This window comes from Chiloscyllium punctatum, chromosome 11 (assembly GCF_047496795.1).
Source record: "Chiloscyllium punctatum isolate Juve2018m chromosome 11, sChiPun1.3, whole genome shotgun sequence".
In the NCBI taxonomy this organism is placed as follows: Eukaryota; Metazoa; Chordata; class Chondrichthyes; order Orectolobiformes; family Hemiscylliidae; genus Chiloscyllium; species Chiloscyllium punctatum.
In genome coordinates this window covers 73,941,952-73,963,463 of record NC_092749.1, presented here as the reverse complement: position 1 = coordinate 73,963,463, position 21,512 = coordinate 73,941,952, and the positions used below count along the sequence as shown (strand labels likewise).

Below are 21,512 nucleotides of genomic sequence, written 5' to 3'. Positions count from 1 at the left end.
GCAGTCTATACACGATCAGCTACATGGTAAAGAGTTGAGGTCATATTTAATAATATTAAGTTAGAACATTAGATTATTCCTTAGGTTCTTGATGTTCGTCGACCTGTGGAACCAATCTGAAGCCCATCTAACCTACACTATTCCATTTTCATCCATATGTTTATCCAGTGACCATTTAAATGCCCTTAAAGTTGGCAGATCTACTCCTTTTGCAGGCAGTGCATTCCATGACCCTACTACTGAGTAAAGAAGCTACCTCTGACATCTGTCCTATATCTGTCATCCCTCAATTTAAAGCTATGTCCACTCATGCTAGCCATCCGAGGAAAAGGTCTCTCACTGTCCAACCTATGTAACCCTCCTGATTATCTTATGTTTCAATTAAGTCACCCCTCAACCTTTTTTCTTTCTAATGAAAACAGCATCAAGTCCCTCAGCCTTTCCTCCTAAGACCTTCCCTCCGTACCAGGCAACATCTTAGTCAATCTCCTCTCAACCCTTTGCAAAACTTCCACATCCTTTCCATAATGCAGTGACCAGAACTGTACGCAATACTCCACATGTGGCAGCAGTAGAGTTTTGTACAGCTGCAGAATGATCTCACGGTTCCAAAACTCAATCCCTCTACCTATAAAAGCTAACACACAATGTGCCTTCTTAACACCCTGTCAACCGGAGTGGCAACTTTCAAGGATCTATGTACCTGGACACAGAGATCTCTCTGCTCATCTACACTACCAAGAATCTTACCATTAGCCCAGTGCCCTGCATTCCTGTTACTTCCAAAGTGAATCACCTCACACTTTTCCACATTAAACTCAATTTCCAACCTCTCAGCCCAGCTCCGCAGCATATCTATGTCTCTCTGTAACCTACAACATCTTTTGTCACTTTCCACAACTCTACCGACCTTCGTGTCATCCACAAATTTACTAATCCGTCCTTCTATGCCCTCATCCAGGTCATTTATAAAAATGACAAACAGTAGTGGACCCAAAACAGATCCTTGCAGTACCCCACTAGTAACTGAAATCCATGTTGAATATTTCCCATCAACTACTACCCTCTGTCGTTTTCAACTAGCCAATTTCTGATCCAAACCATTAAATCACCCTCAATCCCATCCCTCCATAATTTGTGCAATAGTTTACCATGAGGAACCTTCTCAAAAGCCTTATTAAAATCCATACACACCACATCAACCACTTTGCCCTCATCCACTTGGGTAGAAAGTTTGAATATACCCATCATGCCTATTTTACGCTCCAGAAGAAACATTTTGAAACGAGACATTTAAGTGTAGTTTTTCTTGCGTATTTAATGAAATCTGTGTAATCTAATTTTTGATGTTTAGGTTGATGTCGGCGTTGTGCACTTCGTGCCTTTGGTGCAACCACAGATTAATCAACCCTTTAAACTGGTGGAAAAAGTGGTGAGACATACTTTCAGCTTTAAGCGAAAGTACTGTCGAAGAGGAGTTGAGTAAGTTCTAGTCCTGTATCTGTCAAGATCTATTTTTGTAATAACCTAAGGTAATTTGATCACTGTGGTATTGTTATTTTAACAATTGTAATACATTACACAAATGTCTCATGAGGTAGTGGGATGTGGAGTGCAGGATTTGCTTACTTTCTCCTTCTCTGCCACTATTGTGCCTCATCAATAAGATATTGGGACTGAAAATGTGTTGCAGCTTGACAGACTAACCGTTAGTATACTGAGAGATTGGGAGCATCTTATTAAAACTCTGCGTCCGTGCTGCTGCGCTCAAGGTGTTCCAAAGTCGTCTCTTCAATGTGTGTGGGCAATGAAATGTTTAGCTGACCATGTGTGAATGGATGTGAACTTAACATTCAAGGGCAGATTGTATTTCCTGTATGCAGAAATCAAGAGATTGAGTGTGGCTTACAGATGTGGTGCTAAGTGAATTATGACAATGGACTCATCCGCAATCTGTGCATCATACATAACTAAGATGGATGGTTTTGGCTTAGAGGTGACTGATGCTAAAGAGTTGCTCATCTAGACTGTATTTAATTTTGACATCAGACATCTGGTTTTTGAAGTGAATAGCCAATATCACTGTCAACCACCCAGCAATCTTCAAACTAATTTATCATCCCCACCATATTCTCTTCTATATTATTTATATATGTCATGAATAATATAAGGCACCCAGCACTGATCCTTGTGATATACAAGTGGACATTGGCCTCCAGTCAGACAAACTGTCTTCGACCACCACACTGTCTCTTACCACAAAGTCAATTTTGGATCCAACTTGCTAAGTTACCCTGGATCCCATGTGCTTTTTCCATCTTTATCGGTCTATCTATCATTTGCGACCTTTTCAAAGGTTTTGAACAAATGCTGTGTGACCCTCCCCCTGCTGAAGTTGATTTAGATTTATCTGGCAAAAAGCAGCATGTCAGAAGTTTAAACAAAAGGGCTAAAGCCACAGTATATCCTTGGCAGGATTTCCTCGGTCACAGGAAGTAGGCAATTCATGATCTCACATCAGTGAATTGACTTCCCTCCCAAATCTATAAACACAGTGCATGAGGCCTTGATGGAAGTAAAAGTCTGCTAGCTTTGGTATCACAGCTAAACTCCTGTTAGTGCTTCATGCATTGTGCTTTTTCATTCTTCTGATTGCTATTGCTGCTCTCTCATTGATGCTACAGATTTACAAATAGAAGCAAAGAAGATAGGACTAGACCATTTGTGTTGCTTGCAAATTTTGAGATATTACATTTAACTTCCTCATCTAAATTATTAACATTTTGTGAATAGCTGGAGTCTTAGTACTGTTCCCTGCTCTTGTTTCCTGAATGCTAGCCACTTCTCTATCCATCACAATGTACCACTCCTAATCCCATGTACTTTCATTTTACACATTACTTTATTGTGTGGGACTTGATCAGAAGCCTTCGGAAAGTCCAAGTAAACCACATCCATTGGCTCTTCATGATCAACTCAACAAGTTATTTCCTTGAAAAATTGTGTTAGATTTGTCAAAGATGATTTCTCTTTTGTAAGTTCATACCGACTCTGTCTGAGTTTACCACTGTTTTTTGAAGTGCTGTAAAATTCTGGGTAACGAACTCGAGCATCTTCCTCACTACTGACATCAGAATAACTAACCTATAATTCCCTGTTTTCTGTCTACTTCCCTTTTCAATTGGAGGGTAGCTAATTTCTGGAGAAGCTAGTGATGGAGCCCACTAGAGAACAGGCAGTAGTAGATTTAGTGATGTGGAATGAGTCGGACTTGATAAGGGCTCCTTCATCTTACATGCCCTTTGGAGGCAGTGACCATAATATGATAGAATTTATCTGCAATTTGAGAGGGAGAAGCTGGATGTAACAGTATTACAGCAGAATAAAGGTAACTACAGAGGCAATGAGGGAGGAGCTGTGTAGAATTCACTTGGAGAGGAGACTAGCAGGAAAGGCAGTGGAATAGAAATGGCAGGAGTTTCTGGGAATAATTTGGGAGACATAGCAGAGATTCATCCTGAGGTAAACGAAGCATGGTACAGGGAGGATGAGGCAATCTTGGCTGAGTAGGGAACTCAGGGATAGCATAAAAACAAAAGAGAAAGCATATACTGTGGCAAAGGGCGGTAGGAAACCTGAGGATTGGGAAGCTTACAAAGACCAACAGAGGGCAAGTAAAAAAAAGAAATGGGGATGGAGAAATTTAAAATGAGGGGAAGCTATGCTGTAATATAAAGGAAGGTTGCAAGAGTTTCTTTAAATATATAGACAACAAAAGAAAGGCAAAAGTGGACATTGGGCTGCTGGAAAATGACGCTGGAGTAGTAACTGGGAACAAAGAAATAGCGGAGGAACTGAACAAGTACTTTGTGTCAGTCTTTATGGTGGAATACACAAGTAGCATCCCAAAAACTCGAGAGTTGCAGGGCAAAGGTGAGTTATGTTGACCATCACCAAGGAGAAGATACTAGAAAAGCTCAAAGGTCTGAAGGTGGATAAATCACCTGGACCAGCTGGACTACACCCCTGGGATCTGAGGGAGATAGCTGAAGAGGTAGCGAAGACGTTAGTGGTGATCATTCAGGAATCACTGGAGTCGAGGCTCCCAGAGGACTGGAAAATCGCTAATGTAAGTCTCCTCCTCCTCCTCCTTTCCTCCCCCCCCCCCCCCCCCCCCACACACACACACACACACACAAAGTAAGGTAAAAGATGGAAATTACAGGCCAATTAGCCTGACCTCAGTCATTAGTAAGATTTTAGAGTCCACTGTGAAGGATAAGAATTATGAATACTTGGAAGTGCAGGATAAAATAGGGCAAAGTCAGCATCATTTCATCAAGGGGAGGTAATGCCTGACAAATTTGTTAGAATTCTTTGAGGAGGTAATGAGCAGGTTAGACTAAGGAAAGAAAATGAATGTTATCTATTTGACTTCCAGAAGGCCTTTTGGCTTATTCAGCTCCTGCACGGCAGTCAGAGTCCATGGTGTTAGAGGCAAGGCATTATATAGTTAGAGGATTGGATCTCTGGCAGAAAGTAGAGAGTGGACATTTAAAAGGGTACTTCTCAGGATGGCAGCCAGTGACTTGTGGTGTTCCACAAGGGTCAGTGTTGGGACCATAACTTTTCACTTCAAACACAATGATCTAGATGAAGGAACTGAGGGCATTCTGGCTAAGTTTGCAGATGATGTAAAGATAGGTAGAGGGAAAGGTAGTATTGAGGAGACTGTTTAGACAGGTTAGAAATGTGGGCAAAGCAGTGGCAGTTGGAATACAATGTGGGAAAGTGAGGCCACACACTTTGGGAGGAAGAATAGAGGCACAGACTATTTTCTAAATAGGGAGAAAATTCAGAAACCTGAAGTGCAAAGGAACTTGGGATGCCTAGTCCTGGATTCTCTCAAGGTAAACTTGTTAGGTTGAGTCAGTAAATACAATGTTGGCATTTATTTCAAGAGGACTAGAGTATGAAAGCAGGGATGTGCATCTGAAATTTTATAAGGCTCTGGTCAGACAACATTTAGAGTATTGTGAGCAATTTTGGGCCCCATACCTCAGGAAGGATGCGTTGACCTTGGTGCGGGTTCAGAGGAGGCTCACAAGAATAATCCAAGGAATTAAACACTTAACATATGTGGAACATTTGAGGACTCTGGATCTATACTTGATGGAGTTTTGAAGAATATGGGGGGAATCTAATCTAAACCTCCAGAATACTGAATGGCCTGGACAGATTGGACATTGGGAAGATGTTTCCATTAGCAGATTAGACTGGACCTGAGCGCACAGCCTTAGAGTAAAGGAAAAATCATTTAGAATGGAGAAACTTCTTCAGCCAGAAAGTAGTGAATCCATGGAACCCATTTCCACAAAAGGCTATAGAGATCAGGTCATTAAATGGCAGGGTAGACTGGAAGAACACAGCAAGGCTGTGCGCTTGGATCCCAGTCTCTCCTAACCGATGGAAGCACCTTCCCAACATTCACTCTATCCAGGCTGCTCAGTATTTTATAAGTTTCTATTTAGTACCCCATCTTCCTTCTAAATTCCATTGAGTATAGACCCAGAGTCCTCAAACTTTCCTCACAAGTTGAGCTTTTCACTCCGGGACCATTCTCGTGAACCTCCTCTGAACATGCGTCAGGGCCAGTACATCCTTCCTGAGATATGGGACCCAAAACAGTGCACAATATTCCAAATGTGCTCTGACCAGATCCCTATAGAGCCTCAGATGTACATCCATGCTCTTCTATTCAAGTCCCCTCAAAATAAATGCCATTGTTGCATTTACTTTCCTATTTACTGACTCAGCTTTCAAGTTTACCTTGAGAGAATACTGAACTAGAACTCCCAAGTCTCTTTGCACTTAAGACTTCTGAATTTTCTCCCCATTTAGAAAACAGTCCGTATCTCTCCCCTTCCTATCAATGTGCATGATCTCACACTCTGGAACCCTCCCAGACTCTAGTGATTCATGAAAAATCACCACTAGCACCTTCACTATCTCTTCAGCTTCCTCCCTTAGAGCTCTAGAGTGTGGCCCATCTGGTCCAGCTGATTTATCCAACTTCAAACCTTCCAGTACCATCTCCTTGATGATGGCCACCATACTCGGTTCTGCCCCTTCACTCTCTTGAAGTTGTGGGAAATTACTCGTGTATTCCACCAAGAAGTCTGACACAAAATAATTATTCAGTTTCTCAGCCATATCCTTGTTTCCCACTACTGTCTCTCCAGTATCATTTTCCAGCAGTCCAGTGTCCATTTTTGCCTTTCTTTTGCCCTTTATATATCTAAAACATTTACAGTCCTTTTTTTTGTATTACTGGCTAGCTTACCCTCCTAATTAATCTTTCCCCTCCTTTCACATTTTGTTGTCCTTTGTTAGCTTCCTAATTCTCTGGTTTCCCACGGTCCTTCATCACATTATATGCTTTCTGTTTAGCTTTAATTCTATGCCTGACTTCCCTCGTCAGCCATGGTTGCCTCATCTTCTCTCTACCACGATTCATTTTCCTCAGGATGAATCTTTGCTGTTTCCTGAATTACTCCCAGAAACTCCTGCCATTGCTGTTCAATTGTCTTTTTCCTGTTAGGTTCCTCTCCCAGTCAATTCTACCCAGCTCCTCCCTCATGCTTTTGTACTTGCCTTTATTCTGCTATAATATGATTACCTCTGATTCTATTTTCTCCCCCTCAAAGTTACAGAGTAAATTCAATGATATATTATGATCACTACCTCCTAAGTGTTCCTTCACCTTAAGCACCCTTATCAAGTCTGCTTTATTGCACAACATTAAATCCACTACTGCCTGTTCCCTAGTTGGGGGGCTCCTCAAGCTGCTCCAAAAAGCCATCTTGTAGACATTTGACAAATTTATTTTCTTGCGAACCACTACCAACCTGATTTTTCCCAGTCCACCTGCATATTGAAATCCCTCACGGTCACTGTAACTTTGCCTTTCTGACACATCTTTTCCATCTCTTGGTGTATCTTGCTATTGTTTGGAGGCCTTTATGTAATTCCAAATGTTTTTTTTTAACCTTTTACGATTCCTCCATTCTGCCTACATGGATTCTACACCGTCTGGCCCTACTTTGTTTCTTTATAATTGGTTTTAATTTTATTTCTTACTAATTAAGCAACCTCACACCCTCTGCCTGTCATTTTCAGTAGGACGTATATCCTTGAATATTCAGCTCCCAATCCTGATCCCCTTTCAGCAAAGTCTCTATAATGCCCATCATGTCATACCTGACAATTTTGATCTGCGCCAGGTATCATTCCCCAACTCCTGATGTGATGGGCTTTTGCCCGAAACGTCGATTTTATTGCTCCTTGGATGCTGCCTGTACTGCTGTGCTCTTCCAGCACCACTAATCCAGAACCATTCCCCAACTCATCCGCCGTTACACCAATGACTGCATTGGTGCTGCATCCTGCACCAAGGCCGAACTGGAGCAATTCATCGACTTTGCAAACAAATTCCACCCTGCCCTTAAATTCATTTGGTCTATCTTGGACATCACCCACACCTTCCTTGACCCCTTGTTTCCATCTCCAGTGACATTTTACAGATTGACATTTACTACAAACTCTATCCCATTTTTCCAATTCCTCCATCTCCATCACATATACTCTGATGAGGAGACATTGCACACTCAAGTATTTCAGATGTCCACCTATTTTAAACAATGTGCTTTTCCCTGTTTTGTCACCCAGACAGCCCTCCACACACTTCCTCCATGCCCCACTCCACTGCTCTAACCCCCCCCCCCCCCCCCAACCTCCATAAACATAATTATGACAGGGTTCTCCCACCCAGTGAGACTTGCCACCACACTAGTCTGCATGTCCAACATATCATCCTCAAACAATTCAACCAAATCCAACTAGATCCCACCACCAAGAACATCTTCCCCTCCCTGTCTTCTGCAAGGAGCATTCCCTTCTCTCTCTCACATACACACACACACACACAAACATATTCCCGGGCACCTTCCAATGCCACATCACCTCCCTCACCTCTATCCAGTGCCCCAAATAGTCCTTTCAGGTGAAGCAGTTCACCTGCCTCTCTTCCACCCTAGATTACTGTATTCAGTGCTCCCCATGTGATCTTCTCTGCATTGGTGCGACCAAATGTAAACTAAGTGCATGTTTCGCTGAGCATCTCAGCCAGGCCTGTTAAGGGCCAGCCTGACCTCCCAGTCACTGCCTGTTTCAATTCCCATTCCCACATCCTCTCCGTCATGTCCATCCTTTGTCTCCTTCATTGCCACAGTGAATCAGACTGCAAATCGGAGGAATGACTCCTCCTCTTTCGCCTAGGCAGCCTATAATACAGAGGACGTTTTCACAGGTTGAGTAATCGAGGACGACAGGGAATCAGTTTAAGGTTAGAAAGGAAAGAATAAAAGTGAACCTGAGGGGCAACTTTTTTTATACAGAGGATAGTATGTACATACAATGAGCTGCCAGCAGAAGTGGTTGAGGTGGGTACATTAACAACATTTAAAAGGCATTTGGACAAATAAGTGGATAGGAAACATTAGAAGGATATGGGCCCAAGTGCCAGGAAACTGGGTTAACGTGGGTAGACATTTTGATCGCCATGGACCAGTTTGGGCCAAAGGGCCTTTCTCCGTACTGTAGGACTCTATGGCTCTGACTCAACATTTTAGTTTTCCAATTTCAAGTGACCTTCCCTCCCATCCCCCAACTCCCTTCCCAGGCCTGCCTCCTCCCATCCCTCCAACCGACCCTTTCCACCAGCTACCAACAGGATTCATTCCTCCTAACAACCATCTGTATTCATCTATCAGTATGCCCCCTCCTTCCCGTTTATCTGCAGCTCCCCCTACCCCCACCTCCATTCCTGGAGAAGTGTTATACCTGACAAGTTGACTTCTCCACCTCCTGATGTTGCCTGGCTTGCTGTGTTCTTCCTGCCTCCTGTTTGCTTACTTTGGATTCTAGCCTCTGCAGTACTTTTGTCAGTAACTATGATTGCGTGGCAGAGCAGATTTGATGGGTCAAATGGCCTAATTTTTGCTCTTGTGTCTTAAGGTCTAATCTGCAGGAACTGTTTGAGTCAAGAATTTTGGATGATGACTACCGGATGCATCCACTATTTCTAGGGCCACTTAATCTACATCTCAGAGTATTTATCAGGCCCTGGGAATTTATTAGCCTTCAATCCCATCAAATTCTCCAGTGTCATTTCTGTAATATAAATTTGCTTCAGTTCTTCCCTCTCAGCTAAGTTGTGTTCCCTAACATTTATGGTACATTATTCATGTCTTCCTTTGTGAAGATAGAAGTACAAATTTAGTTTGTTAGCCATTTCTTCATTCCCCCTTTTATTATTATGTAAAGGACCCATATTAGTTTCCCATCTTTTTCTCTTTACATATCAACTGGAATGTTTTTACTCAATTCGTATGTTCCTCGCAAGCTCATCCTTGTACTCTATTTTCCCCTCTTTAATCAATCTCTTGAGCATCCTTTGCGGAGTTCTAGAACTGTTCCTATTAGTTTTGGGCTTATTTTTCTTGTCAATTTGTACGCTTTCTTTTTACAGCAAATTATCTCTAACTTCCCTTGTAAACCATGGTTTGGCCACAGTTGTCTTTCGACTCGTGCCCAATAGGAATAAACTTTTTTGTGTTTGCTCTTTGAAGGTTTGCCATTGTCTAGCCACAGTCATTCCTTTAAATAACATTTCCCAATCCATCAGAGCAAACTCTCATTTCATACCATCATAGTTTCCCTTATTACGATTCAGGACCCTATTCTTAGAATCATCTACCTTACTTTGCATTTTGATGAAGAATTGTCATATTATGGTCGCTCATCAAGGAGTCTCTCATAAAGTCATAGATATATTCAGCATGGAAACAGTCTACTGCTCTGCCCTCATCAATCCTCTTTGTTACTTCTTCAAAAACCTAATTAAGTTTGAGTCTTTATTTACCCCACACAAAACCATGTTGACTATTCCTGATCAATCCTTGCCTTTCCAAATACATGTCTCCTGTCCCTCAGGATTCCCTCCAACAACTTGCCCACCATCGACATCAGACTCACCAGTCTATAGTTCCCTGGCTTGTCCTTACCACCCTTCTTAAATAGTGGCACCACCATTTTGTAAAAACATTCTGTTCCAATAGATGCATCCTACTTGATTCCCACAGATAAGCACCAGGTTGGATAAAATGAGCAGAGTTGATGCTGCAATCTGGCCGACAAGGACTGTTCAACTCTCATAATTACATTACCAAGCATTCACTTTTAGTTTTAACTTTTATACATTAAACCAAAAATTGTTGGGAATATGTTCCTAAAAAAATCTATTTAATACCTTTTTTGTTCTTTTTAGAACTTTATTTCCTGAAGCTCAGAGATTACAGCTAACGGAACAAATGCTGTGTATTGCTGATGTTGACCCTACACTTCGACCAGGTGAACTTTCGATAACTCAGTTCAGAGCTCTTTCTGATGCGTATAACCAACTGTGCAGTGAAAACCAAAATCTTTTCACTTACGACTTCAGAGAAGAATTACGACAAAAGAAGCTTTTGCATAAACCAAATAATCAGAGGAATGTGAGATAAGTGAAGGTTAAAACTTCCAAAATCTGGATATTTGTATTAGTTACTAAAGCTATATCAAATTGACATTCAATAAAAATGTTCTTAACATCTGCTTTATAATATATCATCTCTCAAATACAATGCTTCCATTAGAATGGTTTACATCTAACTTGGACAAAGCACTTTGCATTTGTAATGGAAGGAATTGAAAGCTGATTTTTAAGGACTGCACTGTTTTATCCAGTGTATTGATGGGCAATATAGCAGAAAAGCTCTGAGGCTGAATAATGAGGTAAATTATGTTGTTGATTTCAAACTCTGTTCATTTTGTACTTATAAATCTGGGTTTATGGCTGTAGTTTCCCAGACAGATATCAGTACCTGAGAAGAAGCTGCTAAAATTTCGAGTTCAAAAGCATGGACCAGTGTTCAGGAAATATTCAAGATAGCTGGTTGAGGTGGGACGAGTGGCTGAGGGCAAAGACAAAGAGTATTGGATACATTCCTAAGATATGATGATACGTGGTTGAGTTTACAACAGATTGTGCAGTAAGGATTGTAGAGATTGGTATGCTCACTTGTACCAAATTACATTAATTTCTTTTCTTTCCCTCCCTCTACTGAACCTTGAAGTTAAGCTAACTTTGAAAATCTCCAGAGTTTGGATTATACAGATAGCACATTGATACATCAATTGACCAACAATGTCTTGACCAAAGAGCAAGTTTAATTACAGCTGTCTATCTCACAAGCTCAATTCTGCATACTGATTGCATCATAATGGCACTGATGGATAGCATATTTGATCTCAAAAATTTATTGAATTTTCTTGCTAATGAAGCTGTTCAGAGATGGTATTACACCTCTGGAGCAGGTGGGATTTGAACCTGGGCCACCTTGCCCAAAGGTAAGCATATACAGCACCACAAGTACCCCATTATTCATTGCAAGTTTCTTATCATTTAAATTATTCAGCTTTTACACAACCAGTTCAGTCATGTTTTGAAGAGATTCATTGACTAGGCCAGCATGTACTTTCCATAGGAGAAGTGGTGTTTCCTTTTGGTTGCTTGATGTTCCAGTTTTGATGTGGTACATTTAAAAATGTTGGTTATTCTATATAGGTATGTTGAGAAACTTTATTAGAAATGCTACAACAATGGGGGGGGACAGGTTTTGGAGGAAGTTAGTGTGGTCACTGGTGTTAAAGAGTGTATTCAGGTTGAAAATGAGGGTTACATTGCTTGTGTCACCTTGGTTACCCAGATTGCTCAATGCGATTCCAAAGGAGCTTTTCAACTGAATATCATCAAACCTGCCTATTTCCATTCTAGAACACCATCTTTCTCTTCCCCTGTCTTAGTTCTGTTGCTGATGAAATGCTCAGCTATGGTCTTGTTACCTCTAGACTGAACTATTCCAATGCATTGCTAGCTGGCTTCCTTCATTCATTTCTATAAACTTGAGCTTTGCCACTGCTATCCTATCTTGTGACAAATGCCTTTTCTTCACTATCCCTGTGCTCACTGACCTACCCTAGCTCCTGATTTGTGACTATTTCAAAATTTTAACCCTTATTTTTAAGTTAGCCTGGTGGGTCCCCTTCTCTATCTTAACTCTCATATCTATGCTACTGTAACTCTGGCCTCTCACACATGTACACTCAGTTCTAGAATCTCCTTACCCAATTTTCCTCCAAAGACCAAGCTGTCTTTTCCACCAATCTTTTTGATATGTCTCCGTGTCAGGTTTTCTTTATAGTGTCTACAAAACTGCATTGGATGTTTTATTAAAGACATGACATAAATGCAAGTTGTTGCTGAAGTGAATTACACATGTAATCCTATGATGGATATTTTGTGATTTAAAATAAAAATCAAATCTTACATTTTCCTCCAAGGTGTCATCAGCCACTTCTACTGAGAGCAACCATTATGGAATCACCCAATTTTTCTAAGTCTCCAATCAGCGCAAGCAAAATTAGAAAGGGAATTTGGGCAAATACATTCTAATATAGAGTTATTCTGAAATAGAAGAACTAAAAAAACAATTTATTGTGTGAAGTAGGATTTGTTCCAAAATGGCACAGTGGTTAGCATTGCTGCCTCACAGTGCCAGAGACTTTGGCTCACTTCCCGTCTCATGCGACTGACTGTGGAGTTTGCACGTTCTCCCCGTGTCTGCGTGGGTTTCCTCCCACAGTCCAAAAATGTGCAGGTCAGGTGAATTGGCCATGCTAAATTGCCCGTAGTGTTAGGTAAGGGGTAAATGTAGGGGAATGGGTGGGTTATGCTTGGGCATGGACTTGTTGGGCCTGTTTCCACACTGTAACTAATCTAATCTGATCTTATATAAATATTCTAAAATTTGATTAAAAGTTTGATTAGACTTAGCCCTTTGAGGCAAGCTACTTTGGCAACAATATGACAACTTTCTTAATTTCATCAATAGAACAGCAGACATCTGGAATACAACGTGCATATTTATTTCACGTCCAACGTTTTTGTTCAGCCTGTGATGTCAAGTAGTCATTCAAAAGGATACAAAATATAACCAGTTAAAACTAGTTTTACAATGCAGTTTTCATAAAATTACAATATACACAACCTCAAGTTTATGTACAAAGCGAAAAGACACCTTAAGAATGTGAGCATGAAGGGGCACGTGCATTACTGCAGCCCCTACGAAAGCTGCAGTGCTGAAAACTTAAATATGAAGAGACTGTGTGGCAGGGCACCAGAGGTTTATCTTGGCAAACATAACAGTGCCATGCTTTGCTTTCTAAAAACTTAAACCAGACACAGTGGAATAAATTCCATTATCTTGATGCTATAATGTAAACCAATATTTTCCATCCATAAATAAAATTAAGATTTATAGCTTATTAAAATAAGCAATTTAACCTTTCCTGAAAATATTACTTTAGCTGTTCAATACCTGCCTTAATTCCAATACAAAATTAGTGTATTGTAGAAACTAAACAATTTTTTTGACACAACTAAAACTAATATGCTAATTATTTTCTTTAACGAAAACAAGTATTAAGTCTATAGTTTTGAGGCTGTGGTCTTAGTGTAGACAGCAGTAAGGCAAACTTAATATTTACTTCCAAAAATTGAAAACTCACCAGAACAGTATAACTTGGAGATTTAAAATAAAGACAAGACAATAAACTAACTACAATTCCTGATCACTTTATGCACAGCAGCACTCATTTGAGATGCTGAGTCTAAGGCTCTCAGTTACTTTCAATGTTTTCATAGAAGCAGTCTTCATTAACTACAGAAGTTAGGCTTTGGACACTAAATTCTCTCTCCAAAACAGAATTCAAGTCAACATTTGGCCCATCAGATTGACTATCTAGAGATCGGTTGTGCTTGTGCATGGGCAACAGACTTCCTTTTTTTTTCTTTGTACTGGTACTTTTTCTTTTGATTGGACAGAAGTGGCCTCGCACAAGCCTGGGGTGACCATCTGTTTGTTCCACCTCTTCTGTATCCAGATGGTTATTATTTGATGCCTGCTCTACATCCACTTTATCAACATCAATTTGCAATTTTTCAAATTGTTCTTTGATTTCATTTGCCAAAGTCTCATCTTTTGATTTGCAGCAATCTTCAGCATCACTCAAAATGTCCGATTCTTTTACTTCATCTTCCTGTTGTTCCTCTGCACTACTGTGTTCTTGCTTTGGATACGAAAGACTACTGTGCTCTAGTCCACTCTCTGAGGTATGGCAGCCACTACTGTGTGTTCCACTGCTCAGGCTACATTCGTCAGAATCAATAGCATTACACCTCCCAGAATCCTGACTCCAATAAGATGGAGAATGTTTAAACAACTTTGATGCTCGTGTTGATGCTGAAGAAAAGAACAAATCACAATATTAAACAGTTTTAACTATTACAAAAAAAAGAATATGTTAGACACAAAATTTAGACACCATCTGGTTTGTAATTTAAGTCTGCACATAACTTGGGGTTCATGTGAAATTCTTCCAGGGTTTCATTAAAGAGTATAAATTACTAATGTGCAAACTCAGTCCCTATTTTGAAGGGAGATGACAGGATAAAATGAATTAGGACAAGAAGGATCAAGAAAAGCTAGAAAGATAATTAAAAGTTAATTGAATATATCATCCTACAAACAGATGTCATTCTCTCACATATAAAGCCTTGACAATCTATTAAGTTACATTTATAAATAAAATATTGATCCAAGAAAAATTAGATTACATAAACAATTACATAATTCCAAATGAATTTAGTTTTTGTGACAGTGAAATCTAGGCACTGGTTTTCTTACCAATTTTAGCAGAGGATGGCACTCTGTTTCTCAGAGGAATTATATGATCTTTATTCAGTTTCTCAAATGGCACTTCTGACTTGGTCATATTGCGGCGAACATTCTCTCTCAGAATTGAACGTATCACTTTAATTATGTTTGTTTTACTCTCAGGATCACTGGAAATAAAAGAATTTCTATTACATAAATATACAAAATATCAGAATAATATAATACAGAAGAGACCCTTCAGCCTCAAAAATATATTACTACCTGTGCTACCCACTTATTTGCAGTAGGGCCATAGCCTTGAATATTATGACATTAAGTGCTCATCCAAGTACTTTTTAAAAGATAGGAGGATAATTAGATGGGAAACCTCTATGTAGTGCATTCCAGACAATCACCACACTGCATGAATACTTTTTTTCTCCTAAGTCTCCAGTAAACCACCTACCTTTCACTCTAAAATTATATTCCCTTATGATTATACACTATGCGTAAGGGTAGCAGCTGCTTTCTCCTCATCTTGTCGATGCCTTTCATTTTACAGTCCTCGAACTACTCTGCTCCAAAGCTTATTCAGTGTCTCTTTGTAGCAGAAATGCTACAATCCAGGCAACATCATATGCACCCCTTCCGTCACATCCTTCCTGGAGCATAATAACCAGAATGGCACACAATATTCCAGTTGTTATACAGGTGCAACATGACCTCTCATACTTAATTTATGCCATGACTGATCAATACTGGTACCGCTGCATCATATTTGATTGTTGTGGACAAAATTATAAATCACAACACCAGGTTATAGTCCAGCAGGTTTATTTGGAAGTTCGGAAGATGTTTGGAAGAAGCAGCACTCCAAAAGCTAGATGTGGTGCAGAATCATAAGACAGAATTTATAGCAAACGATTACTGTTCAATATATCATTTCAGTTGCATGACATTGTAATCTTTTGCTATAAATTCTGTGTCTTATGATCCTGCTCCACAGCTACCTGCAGGAGCAGCACTCTGAAATCTAGTACTTGCAAATAAACCTGTGGGATGAGAACTTGGTGTTGTGAGATTTTTAACTATGACTGAGAAAGGCAAGTATCCTGTAACTATCATAGTCAGAGTTACATAGCACAGAAACAGACCCCTTCCGTCTAACCTGTTCATGCCAAACTAAACTAGTCCCATCTGCCTGCTCCTGGCCCATATCCATGCAAATGTCTCAAACAGTGCAACTTGTACCTGCATCCACCACTACCTCAGGAAGTTCATTCCACACTTGAACCACCCTCTGAAAAAATTACCTTATGTCTTTTCTAAACCTTTCCGCTCTCACCTTAAAAATGTGGTCTTTAGTCTTGAAATTCCGCATCTCAGGGAAAAGATAACTACCATCAACTCTATCCATACCTCTCAACCTCCTATGTTCCAAAGAAAAATGTCCCAGCCTTTAGGATGCTACTTATTGGACAGGGTAAACACAGGAAGAATGGTCCCAATGCCTGGAGCGTTGGAGGCTGAGGGGTGACCTTATAGAGGTTTACAAAATTATGAGGGGCATGGATAGGGTAAACAGGCAACGTCTTTTCCCTCAGGTCGGGGAGTCCAGAACTAGAGGGCATAGGTTTAGGTGAGAGGGAAAAGACATAAAAGAGACCTACGGGACAACTTTTTCACACACATGGTGGTACGTGTATGGAATGAGCTGCCAGAGGAGGTCGTGGAGGCTGTTACAATTGCAACATTTAAGATGCATCTGGATGGGTATATGAATAGGAAGGGTTTGGAGGGATATGGGCTGGGTGCTGGCAGGTGGGACTAGATTGGGTTGGGATATCTGGTCAGCATGGACGGGTTGGACCAAAGGGTCTGTTTCCATGCTGTACATCTCTATGACTGGGGAGTTCACAGTTTAAGGATATGGGGTAGGCCATTTAGAACCGTGATGAGAGGAAATTCACCCAGAGAGTGGTGAGCCTGTGGAATTCTCTGCCATAAAGAATGTTTGATGCTAAAACATTGAATGTTTTCAAGAAGGAATTATAGTTCTTAGTACTAAAGGGATTAACAGGTATGGGAAAAAAATGTGAACAGGGTACTGAGTTGAATGATTAATTAGATTAGTGTCTTCAGTGGAGAGAGAAGATGACACAGAAAACTTGTGAATTTGTGCATTATCAAAATAGACATGATAGAAAAGAAGAAACTGGGAGACTGAAAGTTTACTGGAGGCAAGCTATAAAGAAATATAGCTGAACTAACTGGAGGAGTCAGTGGCTTTTTAATTAATAGACAATGGAGCCAAAGAAATGAAGCAAGTGTTGAAAATGATGATGAGACAGGAGTGGAAATTAGAAGCTAAGTTGATACAATTTTCAGATTCAGTGAGAGCAGTCATCAATATACCAGAGTAGGATTGGAATAAAGACTTGTCTGAATCTCGCAAAGAAACAAAAGTATCACGAGGGAAAAGCACTTTTTTTTTGGAGAAAGTGAGTCAATTTAAAAGAGAAAATTTTCTTGGAGAGAACATGATCAGGCAGAGATGGATCGGTGTTGGATGGTGACTGATTTGGCCAATTTTCAAGAATGAAGCAGAAAACTCAGACAGACAAGTGAAAATGGCCACGGCCAAGAAACTGAAAGTTAGTGAAATGCTGTATGGCATCAAACAATTGCACATGCAAGATAGAAAGAGAGTCAACAAGGGAAGAAAAGGAAGAAAAAAAGTCAGTTCAGTAGGACAATAACAGCTAAAAATAACAGCCCTATTGTTATGCATTTGTGGAATAAGGTCGAATTAGACTGAACAGGATGAGTGGACTAAGGTCAGTAACCATGAAGGGAACATCTCCAAAGGAAGATAGGGTCAATGATAGTCTAAGAAACAATGGCTTGATGTTTGGCTCTATCACCAAAGTCTAGGAGAACAGAAACAAATTTCAGAGAGTTAGCACTCCACCTCTGCAAGTTATCAACACACCAGACAAGAACAGCAGTATGTTATCAGACCTGCAGACAAACAATGTTATGGTTGGACTTAATAGTATAGAGTTAGCAGGTTCAGAGGAAGACTAGTTAGTGGAGAGCAGAGAATTTAAGACAGGCAATGTCATACTGACAGTTCTCAATGAAAAGATCAAGATGAGTTAAGAAACCAGAGGCAGGGGGACAACAACTGTAGGCTCTTATCTCAAATCCGGAGAGCTAATGACTGATTTGCATATTAGTAGTGGTGTATTCTATTAACACAATTACATTTCCATTACAATTTAGCCCAATAATTATTCTCACAGGATAGATCAACTCTAATAAAATCCAGAATGCAAACCTTAATGTTAGTTTTGATGCAACATTGAAAACTACATTCCCTATGAATTTCACCTTCACACCACATTACTGATACTTCTCCCAGAACACAATATTCAGCTTACTTTCAGCACAAAAAAAAGTTCCCTGTGGGTTAGGGTAAAGTTTTCTTCATTTTAAGAATAGCTACTGATCTTGTGTGAAAGCAGCGATGTCATCTGCTTGTAGACCATATTGGACTTAAGCCTCAGTCTTCAGCAGTATGTCCTCCCTTAGCATGCTTTGGATACCAAACCTACACCCTAAATGCTTTGTAAATGATTGTACTATGTACTATGTCCACAAGTTTGGTAGACTGTCACTTTAAAAGTCAGATCACATGACATCATTGTCCATTTGGCAGGGATTCAGCTATGTCTAATCATGCTATCTGCAAAGCAGACACCTCAAGTAATAATGATGTTGCTCAACACTTCAGTCTCCTTCTGGAAAGCTGTTAACTCAAGAATGCAGACCTCAAATTTCAAATAATAGCAGAGGTAACCAGACCCACAGGACTAGAGACTAGTGATAAGATGATCCTGAAGCCCAGCGACAGTACATGGATAAAGTGTGAACTATGAGGGCAGACCAGTGATCAAGTGGGGGAAATCCTAAAAAGAGAAGCGGACTTCACAGCATACTTCAGATCTTCATTGGCTTTTCAAGCTTAAGTGCAAAAGGCAGAATACTTGGCAAGCAACAAAAATATAAATAGGTCATGGCAAGAAGCAGAACAGTAAATCAGAAGTTTGGACAAGGAGTGGAAGGGAATGAACACTTGGAAAATATATATGTGAAAAAATAACACAATTGATACCATTTAGGAACCCCACCAGCAGGAAAGCGATCAGTTAGTTTTAGAGGTAGTAGGGTGCCGGTCAGACCAGGGGTAGGAGTAGGTTGGACAAGTTCCCAGTTAAGTAGGTTGCAATCTGGGCAGGGAATAAGGGATAGGAAGCCAGATGGTTAGGGTGTAAGACATCGGGGCGTGGTGGTCAACTATGGAGCTGGGAAAGTGGATACAGCTCCAGCATAGGGTGGGGGGGGAAGGAGGTAGAGAGGGCAGAACCAGAAAATAGGGAGTGTGTCCAACAGCACTGAAGGAGGGAGTATGGAATGAGACCCATCTCTAGCTGAGGGAAAACAGGGAGTGTGTCTGGCACCATGGGATATCTGCTGGTGGGTGGTTCTGGTTACAGTCTGAGAAAGTGTAGGGGTAGTTGAATAGTCACACATGGACCATGGAACTAGGTTAGACCATGGAATTAACAATCTAATTTTTTCCTCAGTAATTATTTACTCAATTCCATCAGAACCCTTCAAATTCTCTGATTTAAATGAAGACTTTGGGAGCTCCAGGCATAAAGGATAATTTTCAATTTCCAGGGCAATTTTTTCCAGAGTCTGCTACAATGAGAACTCTGCAGGACCTTGTGCACAGCTCACATTATTCTGGAATAACGAATGCCTGGCTATTGGAAACTCTGGACTAATGGTTCCGTAGATTAGTGAGTGGTTAACTCCCAAACTTTTAATGATGGACAAGAGATATTGTTATAACAGACTCATACAACTCTTTGAAGATAATAACATTGTACAGCATAGAAAAGTTAAGTAGAATGTAGTGCATTAAGAAGCCATATTTAAAACCCTTCTGGAAGGTGATCTTACATACTGAAAGGCAGTATTCAGGTTACCTGCTACACAACTGAAAAATTGTTTCAGGCCGTCCTTCTAATTCAGATTTAGTGTGGATTAATTCCCAGATGCAGTTGGTATCTGTCCCTGAACAAAAAGAGAAACAATTAATGAAGGCAATTGCAGAATGAAAATGTCTCTTGCAATGTTTTTATGCCACTTCCTGATTCTGGAGTTTCTGGAACAAGAGCTGTAAACCAAGACCCTTAAAAAGCTGCAATGGCCTCTGAAATAATCAGGTCTTACAGAAAACTCAAATCACATTCATGGAATTAATTGGAATGATTCTTGAAGATTACTGCTGGTAAAATCAATTTCTGTGCTGTTTTACAAAAATAGTTATAGCTCTGTGGAGTACTTTTCAACAGTTAGAATAAAATGCTTGCTTGTATTGTCATACATTTGGGCCCAAAAGAGCTTAAAAATAAATTTAATTGTGGAAAATAAAGTTTTATTGATTATGTGGGGTGCATTTATATTAAATCACTCCCCTTAAAATACTGTAGTGAGGAGATTTGGTTTCAATGTAATTGCAAAATAGACCATAAGTAGTCAGAAAATCTTCTTACATTGCACTATTCTATTGACTTGTACTATCTTTGAAAACCAATTTACTCAATGTCTTAATCCTCTCATCCACCATAGCCAACACATTAGTACCATTACCTTTTGGGAGAAAGTGAGGACTGCAGAAGGGCTCATGCCCGAAACGTCGATTCTCTTGCTCCTTGAATGCTGCCTGACCTGCTGAGCTTTTCCAGCAACACATTTTCAGCGACCATTACCTTTTATCATGAAACTGACAACTATGTAGGCAAACAGTATACAAAAGCCAAACTGACTGCCTTCACATACTACTTCATCAATCCACTACTACCGATGTTTGTTACTTCTGACATTCCTTGTGTTTCACTATCATAGGTCAGAGGAACAAAGCAGTCTTGATCCATAACTATATCTTACTGGAGACTAACAAATCATTGTTTAAGGAAAAAAAGTATGCAAAAACAAACCAAATCCATGAAATGCTTCACAGAACTGTACGGATGCAAATAGGGCACTAGGATTATATTTTTTTAAATTTCAAAAGCAAATAAACAGGCCATTTGGCCTAACTAGTTCATGTTGGTATTGTACCTGAACCTGCCCTATTGATGTGCTCCTAAATCTGATATTGGAATCTCCCCAAAATGCTGTTCAGCTTCCCCTTAAATACATCTATTATATTCACTTCAACTGAGTTCCATATTTTTTTTTGTCAAGAAGGTTCTTCTGAAATCTATATTGAATTTTTTTTATATTGATGGCCTACAGTCATGTTCTTCTGCACAAGAGGAAACATGCTTTCTGTATGTACTCTGTCAAAACTCTATCATGATTTAAACAACTCCATTGGTACCCCTTAGTCTCTCTATTTTAAAACAAAAAGCCAGCCTGTCAAATCTTGCCTAACACACATATCCATGGTCCCGATACAGGTTTAGCATAGCTTCCCATTTTTCAATTCCATCCCTGTATAAATGAAAGTCTAATGTTTAATTTATGTTTTCTTACATTGCTAACCTGTGGTGCAACCTT

General features: G+C 40.0%; 2 protein-coding genes across 7 annotated transcripts in view; one reads left to right on the top strand and one right to left on the bottom strand.

Moving 5' to 3' along the window:
* Window positions 1-12,494, top strand: part of tfb1m (transcription factor B1, mitochondrial) — a 63,301-nt gene extending 50,807 nt beyond the window's left edge. For all 6 annotated transcript variants that reach the window (XM_072581049.1, XM_072581050.1, XM_072581052.1 and 3 more), the window contains exons 7-8: window positions 1,355-1,482; window positions 10,388-12,494. In XM_072581049.1, the coding sequence (XP_072437150.1) occupies window positions 1,355-1,482; window positions 10,388-10,622 (363 nt within the window). In that variant the 3' untranslated portion in view covers window positions 10,623-12,494. The remainder of the gene's footprint in view (window positions 1-1,354; window positions 1,483-10,387) is intronic.
* Window positions 12,495-13,065: 571 nt separating this feature from the next.
* Window positions 13,066-21,512, bottom strand: part of tiam2b (TIAM Rac1 associated GEF 2b) — a 380,474-nt gene continuing 372,027 nt past the window's right edge. Inside the window, 3 exon segments of the mRNA XM_072581048.1 lie at window positions 13,066-14,462; window positions 14,907-15,064; window positions 19,934-20,021. Coding sequence (XP_072437149.1) covers window positions 13,840-14,462; window positions 14,907-15,064; window positions 19,934-20,021 — 869 coding nt within the window. The 3' untranslated portion in view covers window positions 13,066-13,839.